At 46.5% G+C, this 23395-nt stretch overlaps 1 protein-coding gene across 1 annotated transcript in view; it reads right to left on the reverse strand.

Annotated features, from left to right (window-relative positions):
• LOC105548704 (acid-sensing ion channel 2-like) overlaps positions 1-23395 on the reverse strand; it is a gene marked incomplete at its 5' end in the record, with an annotated part of 298295 nt that overhangs the window by 78876 nt on the left and 196024 nt on the right. The window contains one exon of the mRNA XM_011992871.1: positions 19442-19592. Within this exon, the coding sequence (XP_011848261.1) occupies positions 19442-19592 (151 nt within the window). The remainder of the gene's footprint in view (positions 1-19441; positions 19593-23395) is intronic.

Genomic DNA, 23395 nt, shown 5'->3' on the forward strand with positions numbered 1-23395 from the left:
TTCCTGGGCATGGCACAGTGTTGAGTTGAAGACCCAACTTGAGAGCTGAAGTTACCAAATGTAGACTGTTAGAGCCAAGGCAACTTCACACCATCCACTTTGGAGGTTCCCAAGCGAGAATGCAAGTTAAAATCTCCTAGACGGCTAGGGTGAGGCTTCCTGGGATCCACTCCCAGAAATTCTGATTCAGTTACTCTGGGGTGGAGACCAGGAATCTGCATTTCCAGAAATTCTGATAAAGGTCCGAGGTCATCTGCCTTTGGGCAGTGATCTAGTCCAGGAAGGGGAAGTGACTTGTCCAATGTCACACAGCAAGTCAAGAGCAGAGCAGGGTCTAGAAGCCAGGTCTCCTGAGTTCTGATGTGGCACTCTTTCTACTCTACCAGGAGTGTGGTTTATTTAGTGTGAGCAGATGCCTTAATTCATAGCTCTGGAGTTCTGAATGGGGGCTGAGGGCATGGGATATCTTTTTCTTTGTCATCACCCCTAATGTCCCTAGCACAGTAGCTGGCACAGAGCAAGGCTCAATAAATGTTTGTTGAATGGAAGAAATGAGTGAGGAAGTATCCCTTGCCTGTGTCTGCTGTTCCCTGCTGTATCTGGGCAGCTGTGAGTCTGCCCAGGTTCTGGAGAACACTGGTAAATGCCAGCACCCCATAATTCAGGAATGCTCACCTGCTGGGATGCAGGTGGGGCTGCACACACAACAACAACACAGCAACGATAACAGTAACAATAACTGGCACTGCACTCATAGTCTGTGGGTCCCAGTGCCAAATGAAAATGCAGGACCCCTTGTTAAAAAAAAAATGTTGTTAAAAATTTATAAAAGTAAGCATTGCTATTAAAAAATAAAAGAATTTCAAGACAGCAATCTCAAGAGCATTAAACTAAGTGAGTGGCTCTTCTGATTGTGGGCCCAGTGTGACCGCCCTGATAGTAACAACTCAAATTGGTGCTGGACAGAATCGTTCACATCCTCATATTTGTCTTATCGGCAACTGATTCAACGCTAAGCTCCTTCAAAGAGTGTAGGTCCCTGGGCAGTGAATGATTTGTTTACACATCATGAACACCAGGATTTAAGAACAGAAAGAGAGAGAGGGAGAGAGAGCGCGTAGGCAGAAAGGGAAAGCTACTACATACATAGTATGTAGACAGTATGCACATGGGAGTTCTTGTCAATTGGCACCAAGTTGAAACCCAGACAACGTAACATGAAAGATAATGCTGAACCAAGAGGAGTGTGGTAAGATGGAGTTCAACCTGCAGAAGTCACAGTCTCCCAGCGTTTTCCAAGAGCTTGGCCATAGATGGTACAAGGTGAGATCTACCTGGCCAGGGAGGGAGGTGCATTTTCTGAATATGCAGAAAGGATATGGGAGCCCTGTAGGAAGAGGCAGGAGCAATGGGCAGAATGCATAACGGGGCAGGGAAAGTGCATCACGATAAAAGAAGCTAAAATCTTTCATGTTGGCAAGTTACAGAAAACATGCCAAGAAAATAAACATTGGAAAGAAGTAGGAAGAAAAGTTTATCTGAATAGCTAGGGGGAGTTTTCAGAGCTCAGAGAGTGAACGTGCTGATACAAAGCAATCTTGCTTTGGACAAAAATGACTTTATAACAGTGGCTGAGTGAGGGAACCCTAGCTCCCCAGACAGCTTCAGAGGAGTGGGTGGGACAATGGCCAGCCATATAAGGGGCATGTCACAGTGCAGCAAAGGCCTTGTGTGGGTGTGGGATAGCTTCTGTTTGCACCCTCTTCCCCAGTGCTTCTCCACCCTGCTCTCTGTGCTACGGGTTTGACTTGCAGAGACTGTCTTGATGGACTCCCTTGCCCTCTGGCTTGGGATCAGTCAATGGTGGGCCAGGTAGGAAAGTGGAGGGAGGGGAAGAGTCAGGCTGGGGTGTCTAGTCTCTCAACTCCATTTGCTGGGTCACTGTGGGTTAGCTGCACGTCACTTTGGAAGGTCACAGCTCTGGGTTGTGGGCTGGAAGGAGAGCTCTTCACAGCGTCTCTCTCTGGGTTTTGACACCAGCTTCTTTCCTTCTTTCCGAGGGGTGGTAATGGCTCTCCCTGCTACCAGTCCCAGGATGCTGCACCCTCCTGTATTGCTTTCCCAAGCCTTGCCTATGCCTTTGTTAACAGTCCTTGATTAATTTTCCCTTTTAGTATTCAGTTTGAGGGTGCTGTTGATTTCCCTGCTTGGGTCCTGATTGGTGGATCTCCCATGGGCTCTCACTTAACTCCTGATAGATAGCAGGAGTCCCCTCTGTGGTACCACACAGGGAAGGACGGCCGTTGTGTTTGAGCAAGTGCATAGGGATAGAGACCTCCCTCCCTGAAGGGGCAGCTCATGGTTTTGAAAGTTCACTCTTATTTTGGCTGAAAACTGCCTGCTTATAGATTTTGTCCCCTAGTCCTAGCTCCGCCCCTTTTACTCGACACCTCTTTAAGGATCTCCCCAGAGATAGTGTGCCCGTTTCCCAGACAAGTGAGTCAGACTTTCTGAGAGAGGCAGAAATGCAGACCTCTTGGACCTGGAGCGTCAGAACCAGAGAGAGCCTAGGAGAAATTGATTAAATGCTTGGGGCTGTGGGGTCAGGCAAGTTGAAGTCTAGTTCAGTTCTGTGAACTATAGCAAGTTATTTAATCTCTTGGAGCCTAATTTTTCTCTTTTTGAAAATGGGTATGAACATAAAAATGGATTGTTCTTCATAGAGCTGTTGCGAGGCTTAAATGAGCCATTGCATGGAAAGTTCTTAGCACAGAGTTTAGCTTAATAACTCAACAATTTGCAGTGTCATCATCACCATCATCATCATGAATTCAGTATTTCTGGCTTTTTACAAGATCCATGGGGATCAGTTGCTGTTTTATGTTCCTCTTTGCTCATGCTGGTCCCTCCATGTAGACTGGCCCTTCCTCTCGTCTTCCATGTGGTTACCCTCTACCCACCTTTGCACTCACCACCTCCTCGACATTTTCCCTCCATTCGGTACCCCAATGCCTAGTACTTACCATGTTCATACTTGATCCCAACTCCCTCTCTATTAAGACTGAGAGACCTCTTGGGGACAGGGTCAATGTTTACTTATGTTTATAATCACAGTGCCTGGCATGGGGTGGAACTCAAAAATGCTTGGTGAAGTGAACAAATGTGCACAATTCACCTCTGAGACACAGGATTGCATAACTCACCTCTGAGACACAGGATCCCACCCTCCTTGTTTTACAGATGTGCCACCGAGATGCTGAAAGGCGGGTGGATCTGTGCGGATCTCACAGGGAGTTTGTGGCCAAGCTGGGTCCACATGAAACCTGCTGAGCCAGCTCAGAACCCCTGCTGCAGCCCAGTGAGTGGGCAGCTCTGTAGGGACTTCAGGCCAGAGGCTGACAAGTGCATGGGGGCTGGGCAGGGACAGCAAAGCCTGCCTGGGCCATCCCCTGAAGGGCCGTGGTTGGCATTCCTGTCTTGGGCGGCTGATATCTTTCTTGTCTCTGCTGCTCATTTAATCATGTGGCTTAATCCCTGGGGACCTGTTTATTAAGGCTCATCCTTTGGGCCTCACTGCTACCTATCATCAGACAAATGGCCCTGGAGTGTCCCTGTGTCACCCAGGCACGGGCAGGGGCTTGGCTCAGCAGCTGGGCCACTCACACCCGGCAGTGGCATCTCTGGCTGCCACTGTCAAGCAGCTGCTGTGGCACTGCTCTGCATTTCCTAGGGGACTGTAAAGTATGTGTATGCCTGTGTATGTGTGTGCCTGTGTGTGTGCTTGCAGATGTGTATTAGTGTATGTGTGTGCGAGAGAGAGAAAGCAAGAAAGAGAGAAACTCTGTCTGAAATATAGGAACATTCTTCTTACTTCTTCTTATTTCCCTAAAGCATTTCCTGAGATGCTGCTTTGGAGTTCGTAGAAACAGAAAGGAAGAACTGACCTTCTTAAGGACAAGACCCAGAGCTGGATGCTTCACAGCAGTCCACATTCGTTCCCTCACTCCCTGGACAGTTATGCATTGAATGTCTACCATGAGCACATGCCACCGGCCTTGCACCCTTGCCTGGCTGGCTTGGAGTTTTAACTAAATCATGTATATTTTCTGCATCACACTTAGCGTGTGCATGAAGCACATCTTCCCAGAATGAAAAAAGTCAGGCTGCTTCTGGCTGCTAAATGGACACCTGCCTCCAAGCGTGTTTCTTATTTATGGCATCATTTCTCCAGAGTCCTCGGACACCTGTGGAGACCCCTATCCAGCACAGTGAAGCCAACAGCACGGTGAAGTCTCTGTCGTCCTGGAGCTCATGTTCGGATGGGGGAGGCGGACGACAGTGAATAGGTACACTTGTAACATCAGGCTGGCAGAGAAAAGTGCCAGGAGAAGTGACGCAGAGGAAGGGCAGGACAGGTGTGGTTCTCTTCGCTGGGAGTCAGGAAAGGCCTGTTCAAGGTGATGGTGTTTGTGTAGTAACCAGAATGAAGTGAGCAAAGAGCCATGGGATGACCCGGGAGAAAGTGTTCCAGGCAGAGGGAACAGCAAGTGCCAAGGCTCTGGAACAGGTGTACAATGGGCCCACTTCAAGAACAGCAAGGAGGCCAGAGTGGCAGGGACATGGTCAGAGGCCAGCTGACCATTTCGTTAACACCTCACAGTTACCCTTAGAGGTAGGTGCCCCCATTTTACAGACATGGAAACAGGCTCAGAGAGGTCAGCTGGCCCTAGCCACACAAAGCAGATCCAGAATCCAGCCCTTGTCTGCTGGGCTCCAAGGCCTGTGCTTTTTGCCCCCTACCATGTGGCCTTGCTCACATACTTTGTGACTTTCTAGCATCACTGACCACATTCTTCATTGGTTTGGGGCCTTTGGGACTTTGCAGGCTGGAACCCTGAGCTGCTGAGCTTTGCATCCCCTCTGGGTCATGGCGAAAGACAATCGTGGCACACATACGGTAAGCTTCGGGGTTTCACAGACTTGATCCTGCTGGCTCCTCCCAGCTGTCCTGAGGCAGGCATCAATATCTCCATTTCATTACATTTTATTTTATATTTTTTACATCATGCTCATTTTTCAGATAAAGAAACCAAAGCTCATAGAAAGTAAAGGACATACCGGGGTCAATGACTCACGGCTGCATAAAATTTTGCAGCTCGGAGACCCCTTGACAATTTAACTAACTTTTCACCTTTCAGATGAGAAAATGGAAGCTCACAGAGAAGACAGGGGCCAAGGGCCACATGGCAAGTGGCAGGCGGGCAGTGGCTGGGATCCAGGTCTCTAGATTCCTCACCCTCCTCTGCCTTTTGTTAGTGGGCTAGAAGCCACATTGGTCTCAGATGACAAGCTGGTAAAGTTCCAAGCTGGACAGGGAAGGATGGGGAAGAAGAGTTTAATTTGCAGTGGGCTCAGCAGCCTTTGTTCTTTCATCTTAGGAGTTCAGTGAGTGTGGGACAGAAATAGTAACAAGGACCAGAGTCCCAGCCCCAGCCTTGAGATCCTGGTGCAAAGGGCCTGCTGATGCTGTTTGAAGTGAACCAGAGGTGTCATTTTAGACCCTGCTCCCCTGCTCAGACCAGAGAAATCCAGGGAAAGCCCGAGGCCAGGGAAGAAAGGCAGAGAAGTGCATCAAGAAAAACATAGGCTCTGAAATCACAGAGACCTGGGTTTGACTCTTAGCCCCACCACTTAATTGCTGTGTGACCTCAGGCAAGTTATATTGCCTCTGAGCTTTAGTTTCCTTTTTGTTCAAATGAAGTAGGGGCTGATCTCTCAGGTTACTTTGGGCTGTAAAATTCTACGAGCTGGGGGCCATGTGCAAAGGTCTTCACTTCACTGCATCTCATTTTAATCTCCTGCAAAATAGATTTGAAAAAAATAGATGTGACTGTTCAGAGCTCACATCAAGTCAGAAGAGGCTGATTTTTCTAAAGATAGCACAAAGAATTCACAAATTGCTGCCTATCTAAAATTGGGCAATGTGTATCTTGTCCTTCCTCTCCAACCCTTCCCTGGCAGATAGGCACGGTAAGGCAGCATCCCTAGCTAAGAAGATCCGAAATCAGCACAACGACGGGCAAGCTCACGCTTGATTGCTCACAGGTGATATTTGGAAGCTAGGCAAACTTCTGGAGGAAGAAAAACATCAACATTGTGTCCCCACGCGAGATGGGCTGCAATGATGTCTGTTCTGGGTGGCAGCGTGATGCAGCAGTGTTCTTACCAACGGCTGGTGATCCAGGAGATGTTATCAAGTGTCCACAAGAGTTTGGCGAAGGCTGCAAACTTCAGCCCCTCCTGCAGAGCCATGGAGCACACTAGTATTTTAAAGACCCTATGACATCCTGCAGCAAAAACATGTTATACTTTGTTGATCTGAGTGTTACCCAAAGCAATCTTTTTTTTTTCTTTTTTCATTTTTAAGGAACACTAGCTTTGTGTGGAAAAAACCAAGGAGGACCAAATCAGAAGATGTGGATTCAAATCCTATTCTAATATTTCTTAGCCATGAGGTTGTGGGAAAGTCACTCAATGTCTCTGCTTACTGCATATATATATATATATTTATTTTTAGATGCAGTTTCACTGTGTCGCCCAGGCTGGAGTGCAACGGCGTGATCTCGGCTCACTGAAACCTCTGCCTCTCGGGTTCAAGCGACTGTCCTGCATCAACCCCCTGAGTAGCTGGGATTACAGGCATGCACCACCGTGCCTGGCTAGTTTCTTATTTTATTTTATTTTTTTATTTTTTATTTTTAGTGGAGATGGGGTTTCTCTCTGTTGGCCAGGCTGGTCTCAAACTCCTGACCTCAGGCAATCCACCTGCCTCAGCCTCCCAAAGTGCTGGGATTACAGGCATGAGCCACCATGCCCAGCTGCTTACTGCATTTTAAAATGAGTTAATCTGTTAAATGACTAGAACTGCCCTGTCTACATCATAGAAGTGTATGAGCATCAGTGGATGGAATGTGGGAAAGCACCTTATACACTGTGGGGTGATGTACCTATGTTGGGGAAGGAGATAGTTAATGTTAGGTCTTGGTTATGCAACTGAGAAACGTTGCATATTCCTGCTAAACAGAATATTTGCAAAACATACATTTGTGAAAGTACCGCGTGTGGAGTTGGGGCTAGTCTTATTACCAAAATATTTATCTGAAGGATTCTTTAAATAATGAGTTTTCCTAGTGCATTCAGTCTCAGAGATTATAAATTACTTGATAAGAAGGCTCATGACTCTGGGTGGGTAACTGGTGTTCAGGAGATTATCACCCTTGAAATGCCATCAGAAAATGTCTAAAATTGTAGGGAAAGTTGGTGGATGATTAAGATTCTATTCGTAAAAATTCTGTTTACACACACCGATGGTGGAAGTTAGGTACAACCAGATTGCTAAGTGGCTCATGTATATAGATTGTGATGTGATTGTAGAATTCAAAATCATCCAGAGCATTACTGGATTCATAGCAACTTTTTGTTATACAATATTCTCTCAATGAATTAAAAAAGCACCAGAGTTTTCATGTGGGGTAATGCCTGAGAAATATTTTGATGTTAAGAAGACATCCTCATTCTTCCAAATGGTGGGGAGCAGTGGTCTGGATCAGAGCTTCTTACATTTGGATGTGCACACAAATCTCCTGGAAGATCCTGTTGCAACACAGACTTTGGGGTTGCGGGGGGCAGGGATTCTATGCATCTAACAAGCTCCCAGGTGATGCTGATGCTGCTGGTCAGAGCATTACTTTAGCAGGACTCCCAAGAGAACACCTACGCTTTTGCAGAACACACAGGCCCCTGGTGATCTGGCCTCTACCTATCTCTTCAACCCCAGGTCTCTTCCGTAGATGCAGATGCCCTTGCACACTCTAGGCTGTTCTTGGCCTCTGCTCCTCATTCCCCTCCCTCTGCTCAGGACTTCAGCTCTCCAGGTCCTCAGATTTTCCTCTAACTCCCACATGCTGCCCAGCAACCTGGCAAACAGGCCTGAGACTAAAACCAAAGGTCAACTTCTCTCTAAAGCCTCCCTTTAGATACCCTTGTCCCCTCCTTTCTGGAACCGACTATCCCCTCCTAGGTTCTCAATCTATCTTCTATCTATCACAGCGCTTGGTGACACTTAATTGCTGACATGTTCCCCAAAAAGACTGCAAATGCCTGGTACTCCTTAGACACTTTCTATGAAAGCTGTTGGGTGAATAAATTTCCATCTGCCATCTAAAAAGAGCCCTTCAGATATTCCCTAGATTATAAACTTTGAAAACCTGGACTGGGCCCTTCATCTGTATCACTGAGGTGCCTGGCACACAGTAGGTGTGCAGTTGAGATTTACTAAATTGGGGACATGAGGTCTGAGGTTGGAGCTGTCTCATCTGCTTCCTAGCTGTTCTCCTCAGACCCTTGCACTGGCTGGGAGTTTTAACTAGAACACACGTATTTTCTGCATCATGCTTAGCATGTGCATTACGCACATCTTTCCAGAATGAAAAAAAGTCAGGCTGCTTCTCATGCTAAATGGATACCTGCCTCCAATGGTGTTTCTGATTTATGGCCTCATTTCTTCAAAGTCCTCGGATATCTGTTGAGACCCCGTATCCAGCACAGAGGCCCACTCTGAGAGGGAGCCTAGCATCTCAGCTGGCTGCTGTAGGTTCCTGTGCCCTGGACACTCAGAATTCAGGCCGGAGCCTGCTCCTGTCATTCTGGGAAGCTCCTTAGGACCTGGCACCATGACAAGGGGTTTTCCTGGGAGCAGAGATGTCGGAGAAACCATAGCAACCATCACCACCCACGCTTGTTCTGCCCCATTTGTAAAGGGGGATAAGAAACGTGCTACCCGTGATAGCTGCTCAGGCCTTCCAGCTATGCTAAAAATTCATGATGATTTTACATTTAATTATTATTTTTATCAAAGCAATATATGTACATAATTTAAAAATCAAGTGGTATTGCAAGGCTTTTAATGAAAAGCAGCAGTTTCCTGCTCCACCTCTTCCTACCGCCGAGTCCTACTTCTCAGAAGCAACAACTTTCAACTGTTTTAGCTGTTTCTTCTGGTATTTACTTTCATATTTCCATGAATGTCAACTGCTTGAGAGTTATTTCTTGGTTTTAAAATATTTTAGATCCTGTCTACTGAATTCCTACCACGTAGGAATCATCTACAATCATATTATATTATCTGCACGATTCCTACCTAATCACAGAAGATGAGGATGTAGGCTTCTTAGATGATGTGTTCCACGATGCTGCCTTTCCTTTCACCCTCCAAATATAGTGATATGATATTTTGGTTAAATCAGTATCCAGCTTTTACATAACCATGACTCTGTAAATATTGTGCACAGCCCAGCCTTGCAGTATGTAATGTTTTTGATCTCTTTCTTGTGAAATAAATATTTTGTTTTTCCTGTTTTTTTTTTTTTTCATTTTGTTTTGTTTTACCTTGCTTTTTCTTTGTTGGTTTGTATGGTTTGCTAGTACTCATCACTAGAAATCCCAGACTCTATGGCAGAGCTGTAAAATGCCTCTCAGGATAGCCAGGCAGACCCACAAGGGCCATCCCTTGTGGAGTCAACATCTTCCTGCTCCAGTTTGGATGGAATGCTCTCCAGGCCTCCTGTGCAACTATTGTCCTGGTTCTTCTCTTCATCCTCATCAGGAAATTCTCTTAGGCCAGATCCTTGTCTCTGGAATCTTATTCAATCCTTGATTTACCTTCTCATTCTCCAATAACTTCCTGAAAAATTCCACATTTTTTGGGAAACCAAATTCTACTGTCACACTTCATTTGTAGTTTGCTGGGTATAGAATTCTATTTAGAAAAGAAAGTGTCCCCCTCCAGAAACTGGAAAATATTTTGTCGTTGTCACTTGGCTTTGGCTACTTCTGTTGAGAAATCCTAGGCCATTCTCATTCTGGATCCCAGGTATGTGACTATTTTTCTCTCCAGAAACTTTAAAGATTTTTTTCTTTATTTCTGTTAGCCTGAATTTCACCAGGATGTGTCTTGGACTGCGTTTTTGTTTTTGCTGCTATTGCAGACAAGACACGGTGAGCTTTTTCCATCTGGACAATCATGTAGTTCAGTTGAGCATTTTTGTTATATTAGTCCTTTGACAATGTCCTCTTCTCCATTCTCTTGGTTTTATTACTCTAGAACTCCTAGTAATAGGATGTTCGAGAATAGCTTCCTGGATGGACCCTCTGATTTTCATATTTTTCTCTCACTTTCTACCTATTTGTCTTTTTGTTTTACCTTTTTGGGAGATGTCCTCTGTTCCAGTCCTTCTATGGATTAAAAATGTTTGCAATCATATTTTAAATTTATTTATTTGAGACGGAGTCTCGCTCTGTCACCTAGGCTGGAGTGCAGTGGCACGATCTCGGCTCACTGCAAGCTCCGCCTCCCTCTGAGGCCATTCTCCTGCCTCAGCCTCCCAAGTAGCTGGGACTACAGGCGCCCGCCACCATGCCCGGCTAATTTTTTGTATTTTTAGTAGAGATGGGGTTTCACTGTGTTAGCCAGGATGGTCTCTATCTCCTGACTTCGTGATCCGCCCGCCTCAGTCTCCCAATGTGTTGGGATTACAGGCCTGAGCCACAGTGCCTGGCCTAAACATATTTTACATTTAATTTATTCTTCTCTGAAAGTTGCTTTTTAATAGCATCCTATGCTTGTGGTTATGGATGCAGTATCATCCCTTATCTCTCTTGAGAATTTTAATTAACGTGTTTTGATGTTTTCCTGCTTCCTTCATTTATTTTTTATTTATCAAAAGGCTTATGTGGTGTCTAATATTATCCAGGCACTTTTCTAAGCACTTCATTAATATTAACGCACTTCAATCCTCCCAACAACCCTATAAATGTAGATAATATTATTATTTTCATTTTAGAGGTAACACAGGTCACACAGCTGGTGTTACAGCTGGGATTTGAACCCAAGCAGCCTGGCTCTATATCTTGTGCTATTAGCCATTGTGTCTGTTTCCTCAATGTTTCTTCTTGGTTTGATTTGGGTTCCTTGCCTGTTAGTGGTTCCCCTTAAATGCTTGGCTCTTTGGTGGCTCATTCAGGGGTAAAAGGTCCTTAAAGCCTTTCCTTGTGTTGAGGGGGCACTCCTCAAGGGACTTCATTCTAGGGTGACCTAACTAGGCCTTTTAAGGATTCCTGACTGTCATTGTCTGTGAATCTTTTCTTTTGAGCTTGTCCATTTCTCCAGGAAGGGATCCCCTCAAACTTCTGCTCAGGTGTGGGTGGGGTAAATTAGTCTGGCTGAGGGTCTCACTACTCAGTAAGTAGAATTTCCCTCACCTCCCTGTTTTTCTGCATAGCAGCACCTCACCCGTGCCCGATCTCCCCAAGTCCAGAGTCTGTAAGAGGGATATTTGTATGGCTGCTTCTGGCCATGGGAGGATGTCTAGGGGCCTGAAAGTTCCTTTTATAGACTTTTAACTCTTCCTCCTAGTTTTACCTCCACCTCTCAAACCTGTCTTCAGCAGTATCTTATGCCTCTAATTCCTGGTCCTGTATAGGAGTTCTCAGATGATGTCTATTGGCTTTTGGTGGCTTCCTCAGTGCAGACCCTCAGTTCTCAGCCTCGTGTAATCTGCCAAGTTGATTGACACTCATCCATCTACTTTACATCTTCCAAAAATTGGCTGGCAACTATTTACGGTTGTCTTTTCTCCCATCCTCTTTGTCCTATGGGTTTATATTTACATATGTAAAAAAAACCTTTTGATTGCCATTTAGGTGGGGTCTAGGAAGGGGACCTCCCATAAACACATGTGTTCAGCCTACCATGTTTAATCAGACGTCTAGAATGCCAGCTTCCCTGCAGCTCTAGTGTGCTGCAGAAAGGTCATGAGCTTCTTTCACCACCCAGGAAAAGGGAGAGGGATGCTTACAGTTGGTCTCTGGGATGGACACAGTCATGGAACCAACCAGCAAGCACTTTTAATCCCAATGACATCTGCCTCCCATCCAGTGGTTTTCAAACGGGGCATCCTCAGTGGTGCCTCGGGGTTGGTCATAGGGAGCAAGGGAGAAAGCAAACGGGGGTTTCCATCTCCAGTGGGACCACAGCCATGCGCTTTTGTCTGTTTTCTACGTGGGACTGTGCTAAAGCTTTCATTCAGTATAATGACTCTGCTCCTGAAGATGAAAAGAGGAAAAAATAGACAAGGAGGATGGCAGCAGACCTATCATTATATGGCATTCTCTCTTCAGAGATGCTGCCTAAACCTCTTTCCCTGTGCTATTTTCATGGCAGTGCTTTTATGACCACATTGTGAACATTAAAGGAATTTAGTGGAGGAAGCACTCCTTTTGGGTGTGAATGTGAATTTTAAGCTTGGTTCAACTGCTTAACTGGGTATGTGCCCTTGGGAAGCTTACAACCTCTCTGGGCTCTGTGTCCTCATCCTGCAATGAGGATTATAATACCTTGTTAGCAAGTGATTGGGAAGGTTCATGGCACAGAGTAGCTATTCACTAATGTGGGCTTCTCCTTCGCCCTGGCCCTGGCAGTATACACAATTTCAGCCTTGTTTTTCCTCTCAACAAATGTGTAGTGCCCTGATATACATCTGCGAGCCAGACAGTCCAAGGTCTCTGACTTCTTGGGACTTGTGTTTAGTGAAAGGGCCAGACAATAAAAACAAATAAGGAAATGAAGGTGATATGGTTTGGCTTTCTCCCCACCCAAATCTCATATTGAACTGTAGCTCCCATAATCCCCATGTGTCAAGGAAGGGACCCAGTGGGAGGTAACTGAATCATGGGGGCAGGTTTTCCTGTGCTGTTCTCGTAATAGTGAATAAGTCTCATGAGATCTGATGGTTTCATGAAGGGGAGTTCCCCTGCACACGCTCTCTTGCCTGCTGCCATGTAAGATGTGCCTTTGCTCCTCCTTTACCTTCTGCCATGATTGTGAGGCCTCTCCAGCCACGTGGAACTGTGAGTCCATTAACCTTCTTTTTATTTAGAAATTACCCAGTCTTGGTTATTTCTTCATGGCAGTATGAAAATGGACTAATATAGTAAATTGGTACAAGTAAAGTGGGGTATTGCTATAAAGATACTTGAAAATGTGGAAACCACTTTGGAACTGGGTAACACGCAGCAGCTGGACAAGTTTGGAGGGCTCAGAAGAAGACACGAAAATGTGGGAAAGTTAGGAACTTTCTAGAGATTTGAAGGGCTCAGAAGACAGGAAGATGTGGGAAAGTCTGGAAATTCCTAGAGACTTGTCGAATGGCTTTGACCAAAATGCTGACAGTGATATGGACAATGAAGTCCAGGCTGAAGTGGTCTCAGATGGAGATGAGGAACTTGTTGAAAGCTGGAGTAAAGGTCACTCTTGCTATGCTTTAGCAAAGAGACCGGTGGCATTTCGTCCCCACCCTAGAGATCTGTGGAACTCTTGAGAGAGATGATTTAGGGTATCTGGTGGAAGACATTTCTAAGCAGCAAAGCATTCAAGGATGAGGGATGAACAGTAGGGGTGAGGGTGGCAATTTTAAACAGGGTAGTCAGGGGAGACCTCATTGAGAAGGTAATATCTGAGAGAAGAGTTGATGCAGGGAGGCAGCGAGTCATGTGGATATGTGAGCAAGGAGAACTCTCATAGACGTTAGTAGCAAATGCAGATTCCCCAAAGTAGGGGTGTTCCTGGAATATTCAAGAAGCTGTAGGGAAGCCTGTGTGACTGCAGCCAGGTTAATAAGGCGAGGGGAGGGCAGTAGGAGCTGAGGAAGCTGGAGGGATAATGGGGTCCAAATCTTTATCCCTAGAATGGCACAGCTTTAAAAAAATTATTCCTTTGCTCAAAAGCATACTTGACATATTATCGTGTTAACACTAATTAACACTAGGATTTGGGGAAATCAGGGCAGATTATATTTGATAAAAAAGTGTATTTCATTGGAGTGCATGAAGGATAGAAGGAGATGAGAAATGGAGGGGCCTATTTGTGGTCTTTCTGACACTCGAATCCTTTTAGAACTTGTTAGAAAACTCCCTGCACACGGATTCTGGTTTCCTCAGACGTAACCCACCTTCAATTCTCACCCTGACCCCCACCTCACTCAGCGTGGCCGTCCACAGGGCTGTCTGCCTAGAAGTTGTCTCGGGAGTGCCTTCCCCAACCACCATCGGCCCAACTTCTTTAGGACTATTACTGGGTCCTCAGGTGAACTGATTCCCCTGCCCACTACTGATTGGTCCAGGGGCGGGCACCTGCCCTGTTTTTTTTGTTTGTTTGTTTGTTGTGTTTTGTTTTTCCTAAACAGGACATCAGTGAGAGTCAAAACAGTCTCTTGCCGGGGGCAGGATCTGTAAAATATAAAACTCGGGATCTGTTGGGAGCCATGTGTGAAAAAATATGTATGTGGGAAAAATAAGCCTGTTTCTAGTGAGAGAATGAAAAGAATTCAGAGAAAGGAGGAATGAGAGATCAGAGGGTTTAGGAGACTTGGGTTCCACTCGTTCCTGATGCTGCATCCCTGACCCTCCTGCTGGCTGGTTGTCGAAGTTTGCCTTGGATTCTGAGAACAATATAATTTCTTTTATGCCTCAGCTTGTTTGATTCAGGTTTCTCACGTGCAACCCAGATAACCCACTGCCTGTTCCTTTTATCTTTGAAGTTACTTAGAGGTATCTACACAGAATTTCATTTTTAACAACCTCTCCTTCTGCCTTCAATTTAATTTCTGTTAGAAAACCCTGGCCATGAAATCTGCACTGCTACAGTCTAAGACAGCTTTTTCAAAAGTATATTTTGTGAGCTTTTACATGAAAATGAAGGTTTCCGTGGTCAAAGGCATTTGGGAAATAAATGCTGCATGTGCTATTCCTATCTTGGAGATTCACGATGTGTTATATTAAAGAATTCCTGCAATGAATAAATGTGTTTAATGTTTTTTTAACCAGAATTCCCTAAATTCTTTTTGGGCCCTGCGCCTTTTTGTTCATAAAACATGTTATATCCCAAACTCCTGATGTTCCTTAGGACTCATTTTGGGGCATACTCTCTAGGACCACATGCAACGGAGCCTCTTCCTTTAAAATGGCATATTACCAGGGTGCCCCACAAGAAGATGTGTGACCAAGGGGAGCACCCTGGTGTGGGGCATTGTCAGCCTGGAGGAAGGGACATTTTTGATAATTTTCATAGAGTCACCGTCTACTCACTAAGCATGAGCCCACAGGGCTGGGTCTACTCAAAGAGTGTGTCTTTTGTTAACTTACTGCTTGGTGCCCTCTGTGTTGATGGTGGTCAACACTATCACCACCTTCCCAAAAGGTCCTTCTTGTTAGTTAGAATTATCCTCAGAAGAGTGGTTCCCTCACTGCTTCCTAACATTCCTGAGAAGTGGAGCCATCCACAAGGCAAGGCAAAAGTGTTGCAGAGGCTCTGCTTTGGGCAGAATGGGGCTTCTAGATGTTGACCTGCTGCAGAGCTCTGTCTCAGGTGTGGGATATTTGGAATAATCTCTGCTTCTGGAGGTTTTTTCTTTTGACCATCTTCCCACCTGCTAGTGGGCATGATCACCCTCTCATTGCTTACAGTTTGCAGAGAACTCTCATTTGAGCCCTTCAGCCCTCCTGTAAAGCCAATGGGTTTTATTTGTCTCTATTTTACAAATGAGGAAACAGAGGCCCATTCACTTGGCCTTAGTCACACAGTTAGGAAAGGCAGAGCCGGGATGGGGTCTTGGGTCTGCTTGACCTTGTCGTGCCATTTTCTCTGTCTTCCTATACTGCCTCCATCATCAAACTGCCTGGGCACACATCAGACTGCCACAGGCACATTTCAATTCCTTTCCTCTCCATCACCACCCAAATATTTCCTGGACTCCTGGGCCTGGCCTCCTTCCTCTGGGGATTGAGAGGTGGGAATGTTAAGGAAGGGAGATGGCATCTGTGGGGCCGCACGGTTCGGCAGGTCGGGAAGGCTGCCTCCTGATGGCTGTGGCAGGGATAGGCCTGGCTGTGTTCATTGTCCTCGGGATCAATGACCAAGCAGCCATGTGTATCTGCACCTTCTCAGGTGGTTTTACAGACAAGCATCTCTCACCTGCCAGAGCCCACCTCCCATCCTTCAACAGATGTGCTGGCTTCTCTCTCACCCACATGGGACTCACCTCCCACTGGCCCAGGAAATAAGCAGCTTTGAGGTGACCAGCATCTGCAAGAGGCAGCACATTGCTCAGGGCCTTCTCAGCCTGAAGAAAGGTACGACGGAGGGAACCTTAATGCAAGAGTTCAAGGGTCCAGCTGTGGAGTCAGGGGGAAGTGACCAAACCTCAGCCTTCTTTTCTGGAAAATGGGGACAAGGAGTTCTACCTGACACTCAAGGTCATGGTGAGGGGATAGCCAGGAATATGGAATATTATGACCCCAGGAATATGGGAGGTGGCTGCAAAAGCCAAAATCCATGAAGTCAACTAGAGTTGTCAGAAGCTGTTTTCCAATATACTATCTGCTCTCTAATATGGTAGCCACCAGCCTCCTGCAGCTAGCTAACTTAAATGAATGAAAATGAAATTTTATTAAATATTTAATTCCTCTGCAAAGGCATAAGAATGATACAGCGGACTTTGGGGATTTGGGGAAAAGTGTGGGTGTGTGGTGAGGGATAAAAGACTACACATTGGGTACAGTGTACACTGCTTGGGTGATGGGTGCAACAAAATCTCAGAAATCACCACCAAAGAACTTATTCATGTAAGCAAACACCACCTGTTCCCCAAAAATCTATTGAAATTATAAAAAAGTTCAATTCCTCATTCTCCTAGCCGCTTTGCAAATACTCGATTGCCACAAGGATTTAGTGGCTAATGTACTGGACAGAGCAGACAGACAACATCTTCATCAGCCCAGAAGGGTCTATAGGACAGCACTGATCAGATTTTTCTTTAACCTGTTTCTTCTGCCCCTCTATCCCCTGCCCCTGCTTTAAACCCATTCTTCATACAGCCTGCTTCCCCAACTCCCCAGTCTCAAAGGAGACTGTCTAAGTGATTGTACTGGTCCATCTCGCAGGGATGACTCAAACTCTCGCCAGGAACGAGACTGGCGTTCTCTTGCAGAAACTGTGTGCACATCTGGTGCCCCCAGTGAGATAATAAGATCCTGAAAGGTGGGGTCTTTTCTCATGCCTCCTACACCCCGATGATGACCTGCACAGTGTTAGCATGTGACAAGTCCTTAATCAAGATTATGAATTTTCCCTGAATTGGTGTAGCTCATGGTCCAGTCAGGTTGACTGAGGGTCCAAAAGCTTGGGTCAGAACAGTCTTGGTTCAGCTATGAACTCACTGCATGACTTCAAAGACATCATTACTTCAATCCAGCCCTCAGGGGAAAGAGAAGGTTGGCCTGGAAGAGATGATCTCAGAGGTTCTTTCCTGCTCTGACCATCTGTGGCTTTGGGAGGCAGAACATAGACTTTTTGGGTAGCCTTGTAGCCTGCAGTCAGTGCTCAAACCAAGGCCATATCCCACAGGGAACTGTGCTGTGCGAGGATGTCTGTGATGGGGGCCTGGCACTGAGAGTGCACGTGTGTGTGTGTATGTGTGTGTGTGTGTGTGTGCACATGTGCTTTTGCTCCTGAATCAAGATAACAGGCTAGGAAACCTACCATTATCATGGAAGGACATAACTAACTTCTATTTAGGCTTTGAGTGTGGGGTCTCCACGACTCATTTTATTTCCTTATTTCTCTCTTCTTCCACAGACTATTAGATAATCATATGTGTTCTGGTGTCTGCAAGAAGGGCCTCTCTTTGGGGACCAAGACTCCATTCCCTGGACCCTGGGTTGTCTACAGGCCCCCACAGTCCCAGGGCCCGGTTGGCCTCAGGATGCCCTGTCCACCAGCCCTCAGGGATGCCAGATATCAGAACGGACACAAACCTTCATCCGTCTGCACCTGGAGGGGCATTGAGTTGAGAAAAGTACACAGGATCAACAAAGCGTCTCCTCAGCGAGTGGCTGATGGGGCTTGGGCTGCCCTGGCTCCTGAGGTGAGCTTCCAGATGGCACTGGCGCAGTAACACGTGTGTGGCCATTTTATCTTTCAGTTGGAGGAGCAGAGGACTGGCTGTGATGGGAGGTAAATGGTCACACTCCCCTCCCCGCATCAGGGTGTTCCTGAGAGAGGGGTGGTGGGAGACAGCCTGGAGTTTGCAGTCAATCCTCCCGGGGTGGAAGCACTCGCTGTCTCAGCAGCCTGATAAGCCTGGGTATGGTGAGTGCCAGACTCTAGAGTCCAAAGTCGATGAACTCAAGACACAGGGGTGGCAAGAGGTGGGGGCTGGGCTGCTTGGGCTCCACCCCTTCCTCGGCCCCAACCTGAGGGCCCAGGACCTCCCTCCTGCTGGAATCTTCCTTCCCCTCCCAATCCCCTTCAGGCTGCTCCCCACGCTCCTCTCTTGACCCACCTCTGCAGTCCTTCCCATTATGCCTTGAACTCAGCATTAATCCGACTTTGGGTCCCCCTTAAATCTATGTTTCCCACTCTTGGGAACCTCTTTACCTTCTTTTCCTGGTGAAATTCTAGAGGCTGCCATCACTCCTTGGCTTGTGGCTGCATCACTCCAGTCTTTGCCTCCGTCATCACACTGCCTTCTCTGTCTGACCTTCCTGAGCCCCTCTTATAAAGACTTCTGTGATTACATCAGGCCCATCTGGATGATCCAAGACCATCTCAAGACTCTGCTCAAATACCCTTGGTGTTTTTCCTGACCCTGTCCCCTGTGATTGTGTCTCTTCCTCTGCGCCATGATCAAGGACTTGGTCTTTTTCATCATAATGTCCTTACTTGGGTGCAAAGCCTGAGATAGTGTACATGGTTAAGGAATGGTTTGCTGAGGAAATAAATTAATAAATGAATGCATGAAATAAGCTTTAGGGTCTATACACATGGGTCCCCCAGGGGCTCACATAGGCACGATGCCAGGTCCCTGAGCCCATGTCCTTTGGTATTCCAACACTTCCCAGCACCTCCAGCTTCCCCCAGTGGGCAGCAGCCTGCTTTCCTTTCAGTTCTTCTAACTGGGTCGGGATATTCAGGATGACTGAGAGAGAAAGAGGCTGATGCATCCTTTCCTCCTCTCCTGAAATCAAGCCACTCACCTGACCAACCACACCTGCTACTTCAAACCTTCCCACATGTCTTCCCTCCCCCTACCTACCTTACCTCTCCAGTATTCCCATCATCTGTCCCTCTCCCACATAGTAAAATGTGAGGAAACCCGGGGCATCCCAGCCCAAGCCAGGGACATCTTTATGATTTAGCAGCATGTCACCAACCTCTTGTTGGAGAGTAATCCCTCACACGGTGGGCCAAGACAGCTCACCAATCTTTCAGAGGCAGGCCTGCAGCCCTCCACCATCACCCTATGCCCGGTCCCTGTGCCCAGCTCACCTGTCTCTCCCCAGATGGGCAGGTACTCATCCTGCTGAATGTCCAGCATGATCTCCAGCCCGTTGCCTGTCCCCCCCTTGACCGTGGTGAGCAGAGGTTTGCCATCCTCGCCTGAGTTAAACATGTAACACTTCCCATATTTTGTAAACACCTGAAGGAGAGAAGAGAGAGAGAGAAGCACATGGGTAACTTCAGACGAGGGTCCAGATATTGGCGAGACCCCAGAAATCTGACAGCAGGTCAGAGTCCCCACAGCCCGTCACCATCACCCCTCTCAGGAACCAGCGGCTTTTCATCTTGGCTGTGGGCCTGAATTTTACCAAGTGAAATTCTGGCCTCAAAGAGCAAATCTGGATGCCCTTTGGGGTTTCTTGCAGTAGCATCTGGTCTCTTCTTCCTCTGAGCACTACCTTGGGAGGTCCTGTTCACTCCCAGGCATTAAGTATCATCTGTAAACTCCTGACCCTTCAATCTACACCTCCAGCCCTGGGCTCTCTTCTGGCCTCCAGACACACTGGGTTCACCTTTGCGGTATGCTTCCAGCAGACCCTGGGCACTCAGTTTGTCCACAGGGAACTGATCTTCTTCATTAGCTTCCCCACCCCATTGGCAATTCTCTTGCACGTCTGTCCCAGGGAACAACATTACCATCTGCCAAGGGGCTCAAGTCAGACCCTCAGAGTTGCTGTCCACTCTTCTTATTCCTTATGCCGATGACCAATCGGGCAGCAGAACCTATCAATAACCTTTCTACATCTGTCCTGAATTTAGTCTTTTGTCTTCCTTACTGATGAAATTTAGGACCCAAGCGTTTTTTTGCCTGCATCACTCTGGTTTCCTGGCTGGACTTCAGGATTCCAGATGACCTTCTCCAGCCCATCCTCTAAGGTAACTGTGAGTTACTCTGGAATGCAAACCCTATCACATTAATCCTGTGCTGAAAACCCATCAGGGCTCCCTATGATCTTCAGGCTAGAATTCAGACCTGCCATGCCCAGTCTTTTGCAATGCCCTGTCTTTTGCAATGCCCTCCACCTATTCCTTCTGCCGTTCACTCTACTGCTTTCCGCCTGAGTCCAGCAGCATCCACTGGAAGGTAGACTCCAGGGGCTCAGGGACTATGTCTGCTTGCTCATGATGTATCTATCCCTAGCAGCTAGTATAGTGACTGGCACATGGGGTGCTCCGGAAATACATGTTGAATGAATGAATGAATGAATGAATGAGTGGGTGGGTGGATGGAGCCAGACCAAACAACTTGTAACAGCCCCAGGTCATATGCTGCTGCTTCACACACTTGTGGTTCTCCACTTGCTGCTTCTGGCACCAGTAACTCCTTTTACTTCTCTCTCTGCCTGGACAACCTCTAGCTGGACTCCAAGACCAGATCAATGCATTTCCTTCTCCAGTAAGCCTTCCTGAAACCCTGGACCAAGTTGGGTTACTCGCTCCCCTTGATCCTTCACCACAGCACCCCTTGCTTGTCACTCACTGAATAGCTGGTTTTGCATCTCTCCTGAATTTGACTCTGCCTCTCATTTCTGAATCCTGGCACTTAGTACATTGCTGGCACACAGTAGGGGCTCAGTCAACTTTTGCTTGATGAAAGTATGATTACAAAGAGGCAGAGTGATGGTGTAGAAAAAGCCCAGGGAAAGGAATGCAGAGACCTTTGTCCAAGTTTTGATATTGCCACTTCTTAGCAGTGTGACTTTAAGTGAACCAAATAAACCCTCCCAGCCTCAATGTCTCCATCTATAAAATGGGGGTTCTAGCCTTTGGCTTTGCTACCTCTCAAGGTTATTGAGAGGATCAAATGAGGTAACGCATGCAAAAGTGCTTTAAAACTGTAAAAGCTTTCTACAAATGCTATGGGTTATGATGATTATATAACTGCTTTCGAACCTCCAGCTGAAGCCAAATTACATCTGGCAGAATTGGCTGGAGGAGAGCCAGGCTGACTGTGTTGGATTCCTGCAGCCACAGAGATTTGGGCCTGGGCCACTTTCCTGAGCACGCTTCACTGCACTGTCCCATCCTACAGCATAGAGGCCACAGGGAAGCTCTTTGGCTTCCCAGCTTTCAGTGCACGGGCAAGTAAATAACAGAGGTGACTGTGGGAGGCTGCCTTTCTTATGTAAATCTTTATGGCTAGATAGAAGAAAGGAAGAGGGGCTTCTATCATGTGCCAGGAGCTGTGCTAGATGCTTATCTATGTTATCTCATTTAACTCTTACAACTGTGACCATTGGCAGTTACTGCTTTACCTATTGTGTGGAGGAGGAAACCAAGGCCCAGAGAGGTTAGGTGACTTGCCTAAGGTCACACAGCTAGTAGGAGAAAAACTGAGATTCAAATCTACATCTGTCTGATTCTAACACATGTGTCCTTTCTGCTGTGCTGTCCTGGGAGGGACATGAGGGTTTTTGTCATTGGGACACTTCCTAGCCACAAACTGCTCCTTTCTGCCTTGCTTTTCTCATCAGTCCATTTAATCTTCATATGCATATGCTCCTACTACGTGCAAGGATTATGGGGATTGCAAAAAAGTACAAGTTCTACTGCTTGCCTTCAAGACCTGTAGGAAGGGTTAGTGAAACATCTATGCTGTTCTCCACTATACGAAACAGCTCTGAGTCTCTGGTCAGCTGCACTATTTCAGGACAGCCAATCCCTACTCTTTCAGCTTCATGGCAGAGGAGAACAGCTGGAATTAATGCAAAGTCCAAAGCAAACATGTTTTTTCAAAGAACCAAGTTTTTTCATAACTACTGCATATAGCAATTGAACTTGGCAAATGAACTTATCCCTTGGAGACGTGTTCTTGGGGATCACTGTAATGAACAGATAAGAGCATTTCATAGCACATCCATTGCAAGGCGTTGAACACATCTGGAGTGAATTCTGGGGTGCTCCAATAGAGCTTTTCTTTGTAGACACTCTAAATATCCTCTCTGTCTCTTCAAAATTGCTTATAATATTAATTTGCCTATCTGTATGAAGGGATTTGCAAGCAAAAGTAAATTTCAACTTAGCATCAGATTATTGCAAATTCCAACTCCTTCACCTTTTGGTCCTTGAACTTCAGAATACTGGGCTGGGGTTAGAGAGTGGTGTGGACTCCTGAAATCAGCTGTGATCTCGGCCCTGCCAAAACATGCCCAGTGCCATTGGTGAAGGTGTTGACCCTCCCTAAGCATCTGAAGATGATGACAAGGTGTAAGAACTGAAAAGTGTCTTAGAGATCATCTTGTTAATCCACCTTACTTTACATATTTGGAAACAGAGAGCCAGGAGAGAGGAAATGACTTGCTAAAGGTTATACAGCAAGAAAGTGTCCAACTGGGACCCTTTCCTTCATTTATACCAGCCTCTCTCAGTTTTTCCGCTTACAAAAAGAGAGGGAGGGTCTAGCGGGGTGCTAAGATCCTCCCATCTCTGCACTTCAATCGATCATTGACTGAGTGTCTGCTTTGAGCAGATACAGTGGGAACGGAAGCCTCATGAATTGAAGGCTTTCCCTGTCAAAGAGGGAGCAGAGAGCTCTTTACAGTGGGAGTGAGTAGAGACTTGTTCCCCATCCTTGACTGTCTCCTAGAACCCATCCTAGCCCAGGTAGCAGCTCCTGCAGCTGCCCTTGGTGTCAATGTAATCTTTCCTGCTCCTTCTTCTGGGTGCAGTGTGCTGGGGCAAGTTCACAAACGTGCCAGGTGTGAGCTGAAATAGGTTAGAGCTTGGTCAAGCGTGGCAGTCACTTGGAGTAGCAGGGGTGGGGAGCCAGAGGGTGACTGCAGCCAAATCAGAGAGGTGGCCAAGTGACAGCTAAATTATTATATATTTTTTTGAGAGCCAAATAATGAATGAATTCCCATTCACAATAGCTTCAAAGAGAATAAAATACCTAGGAATCCAACTTATAAGGGATGTAAAGGACCTCAAAGAGAACTACAAACC

This window comes from Mandrillus leucophaeus, unplaced genomic scaffold, assembly GCF_000951045.1.
Source record: "Mandrillus leucophaeus isolate KB7577 unplaced genomic scaffold, Mleu.le_1.0 Scaffold419, whole genome shotgun sequence".
Lineage (NCBI taxonomy): Eukaryota > Metazoa > Chordata > Mammalia > Primates > Cercopithecidae > Mandrillus > Mandrillus leucophaeus.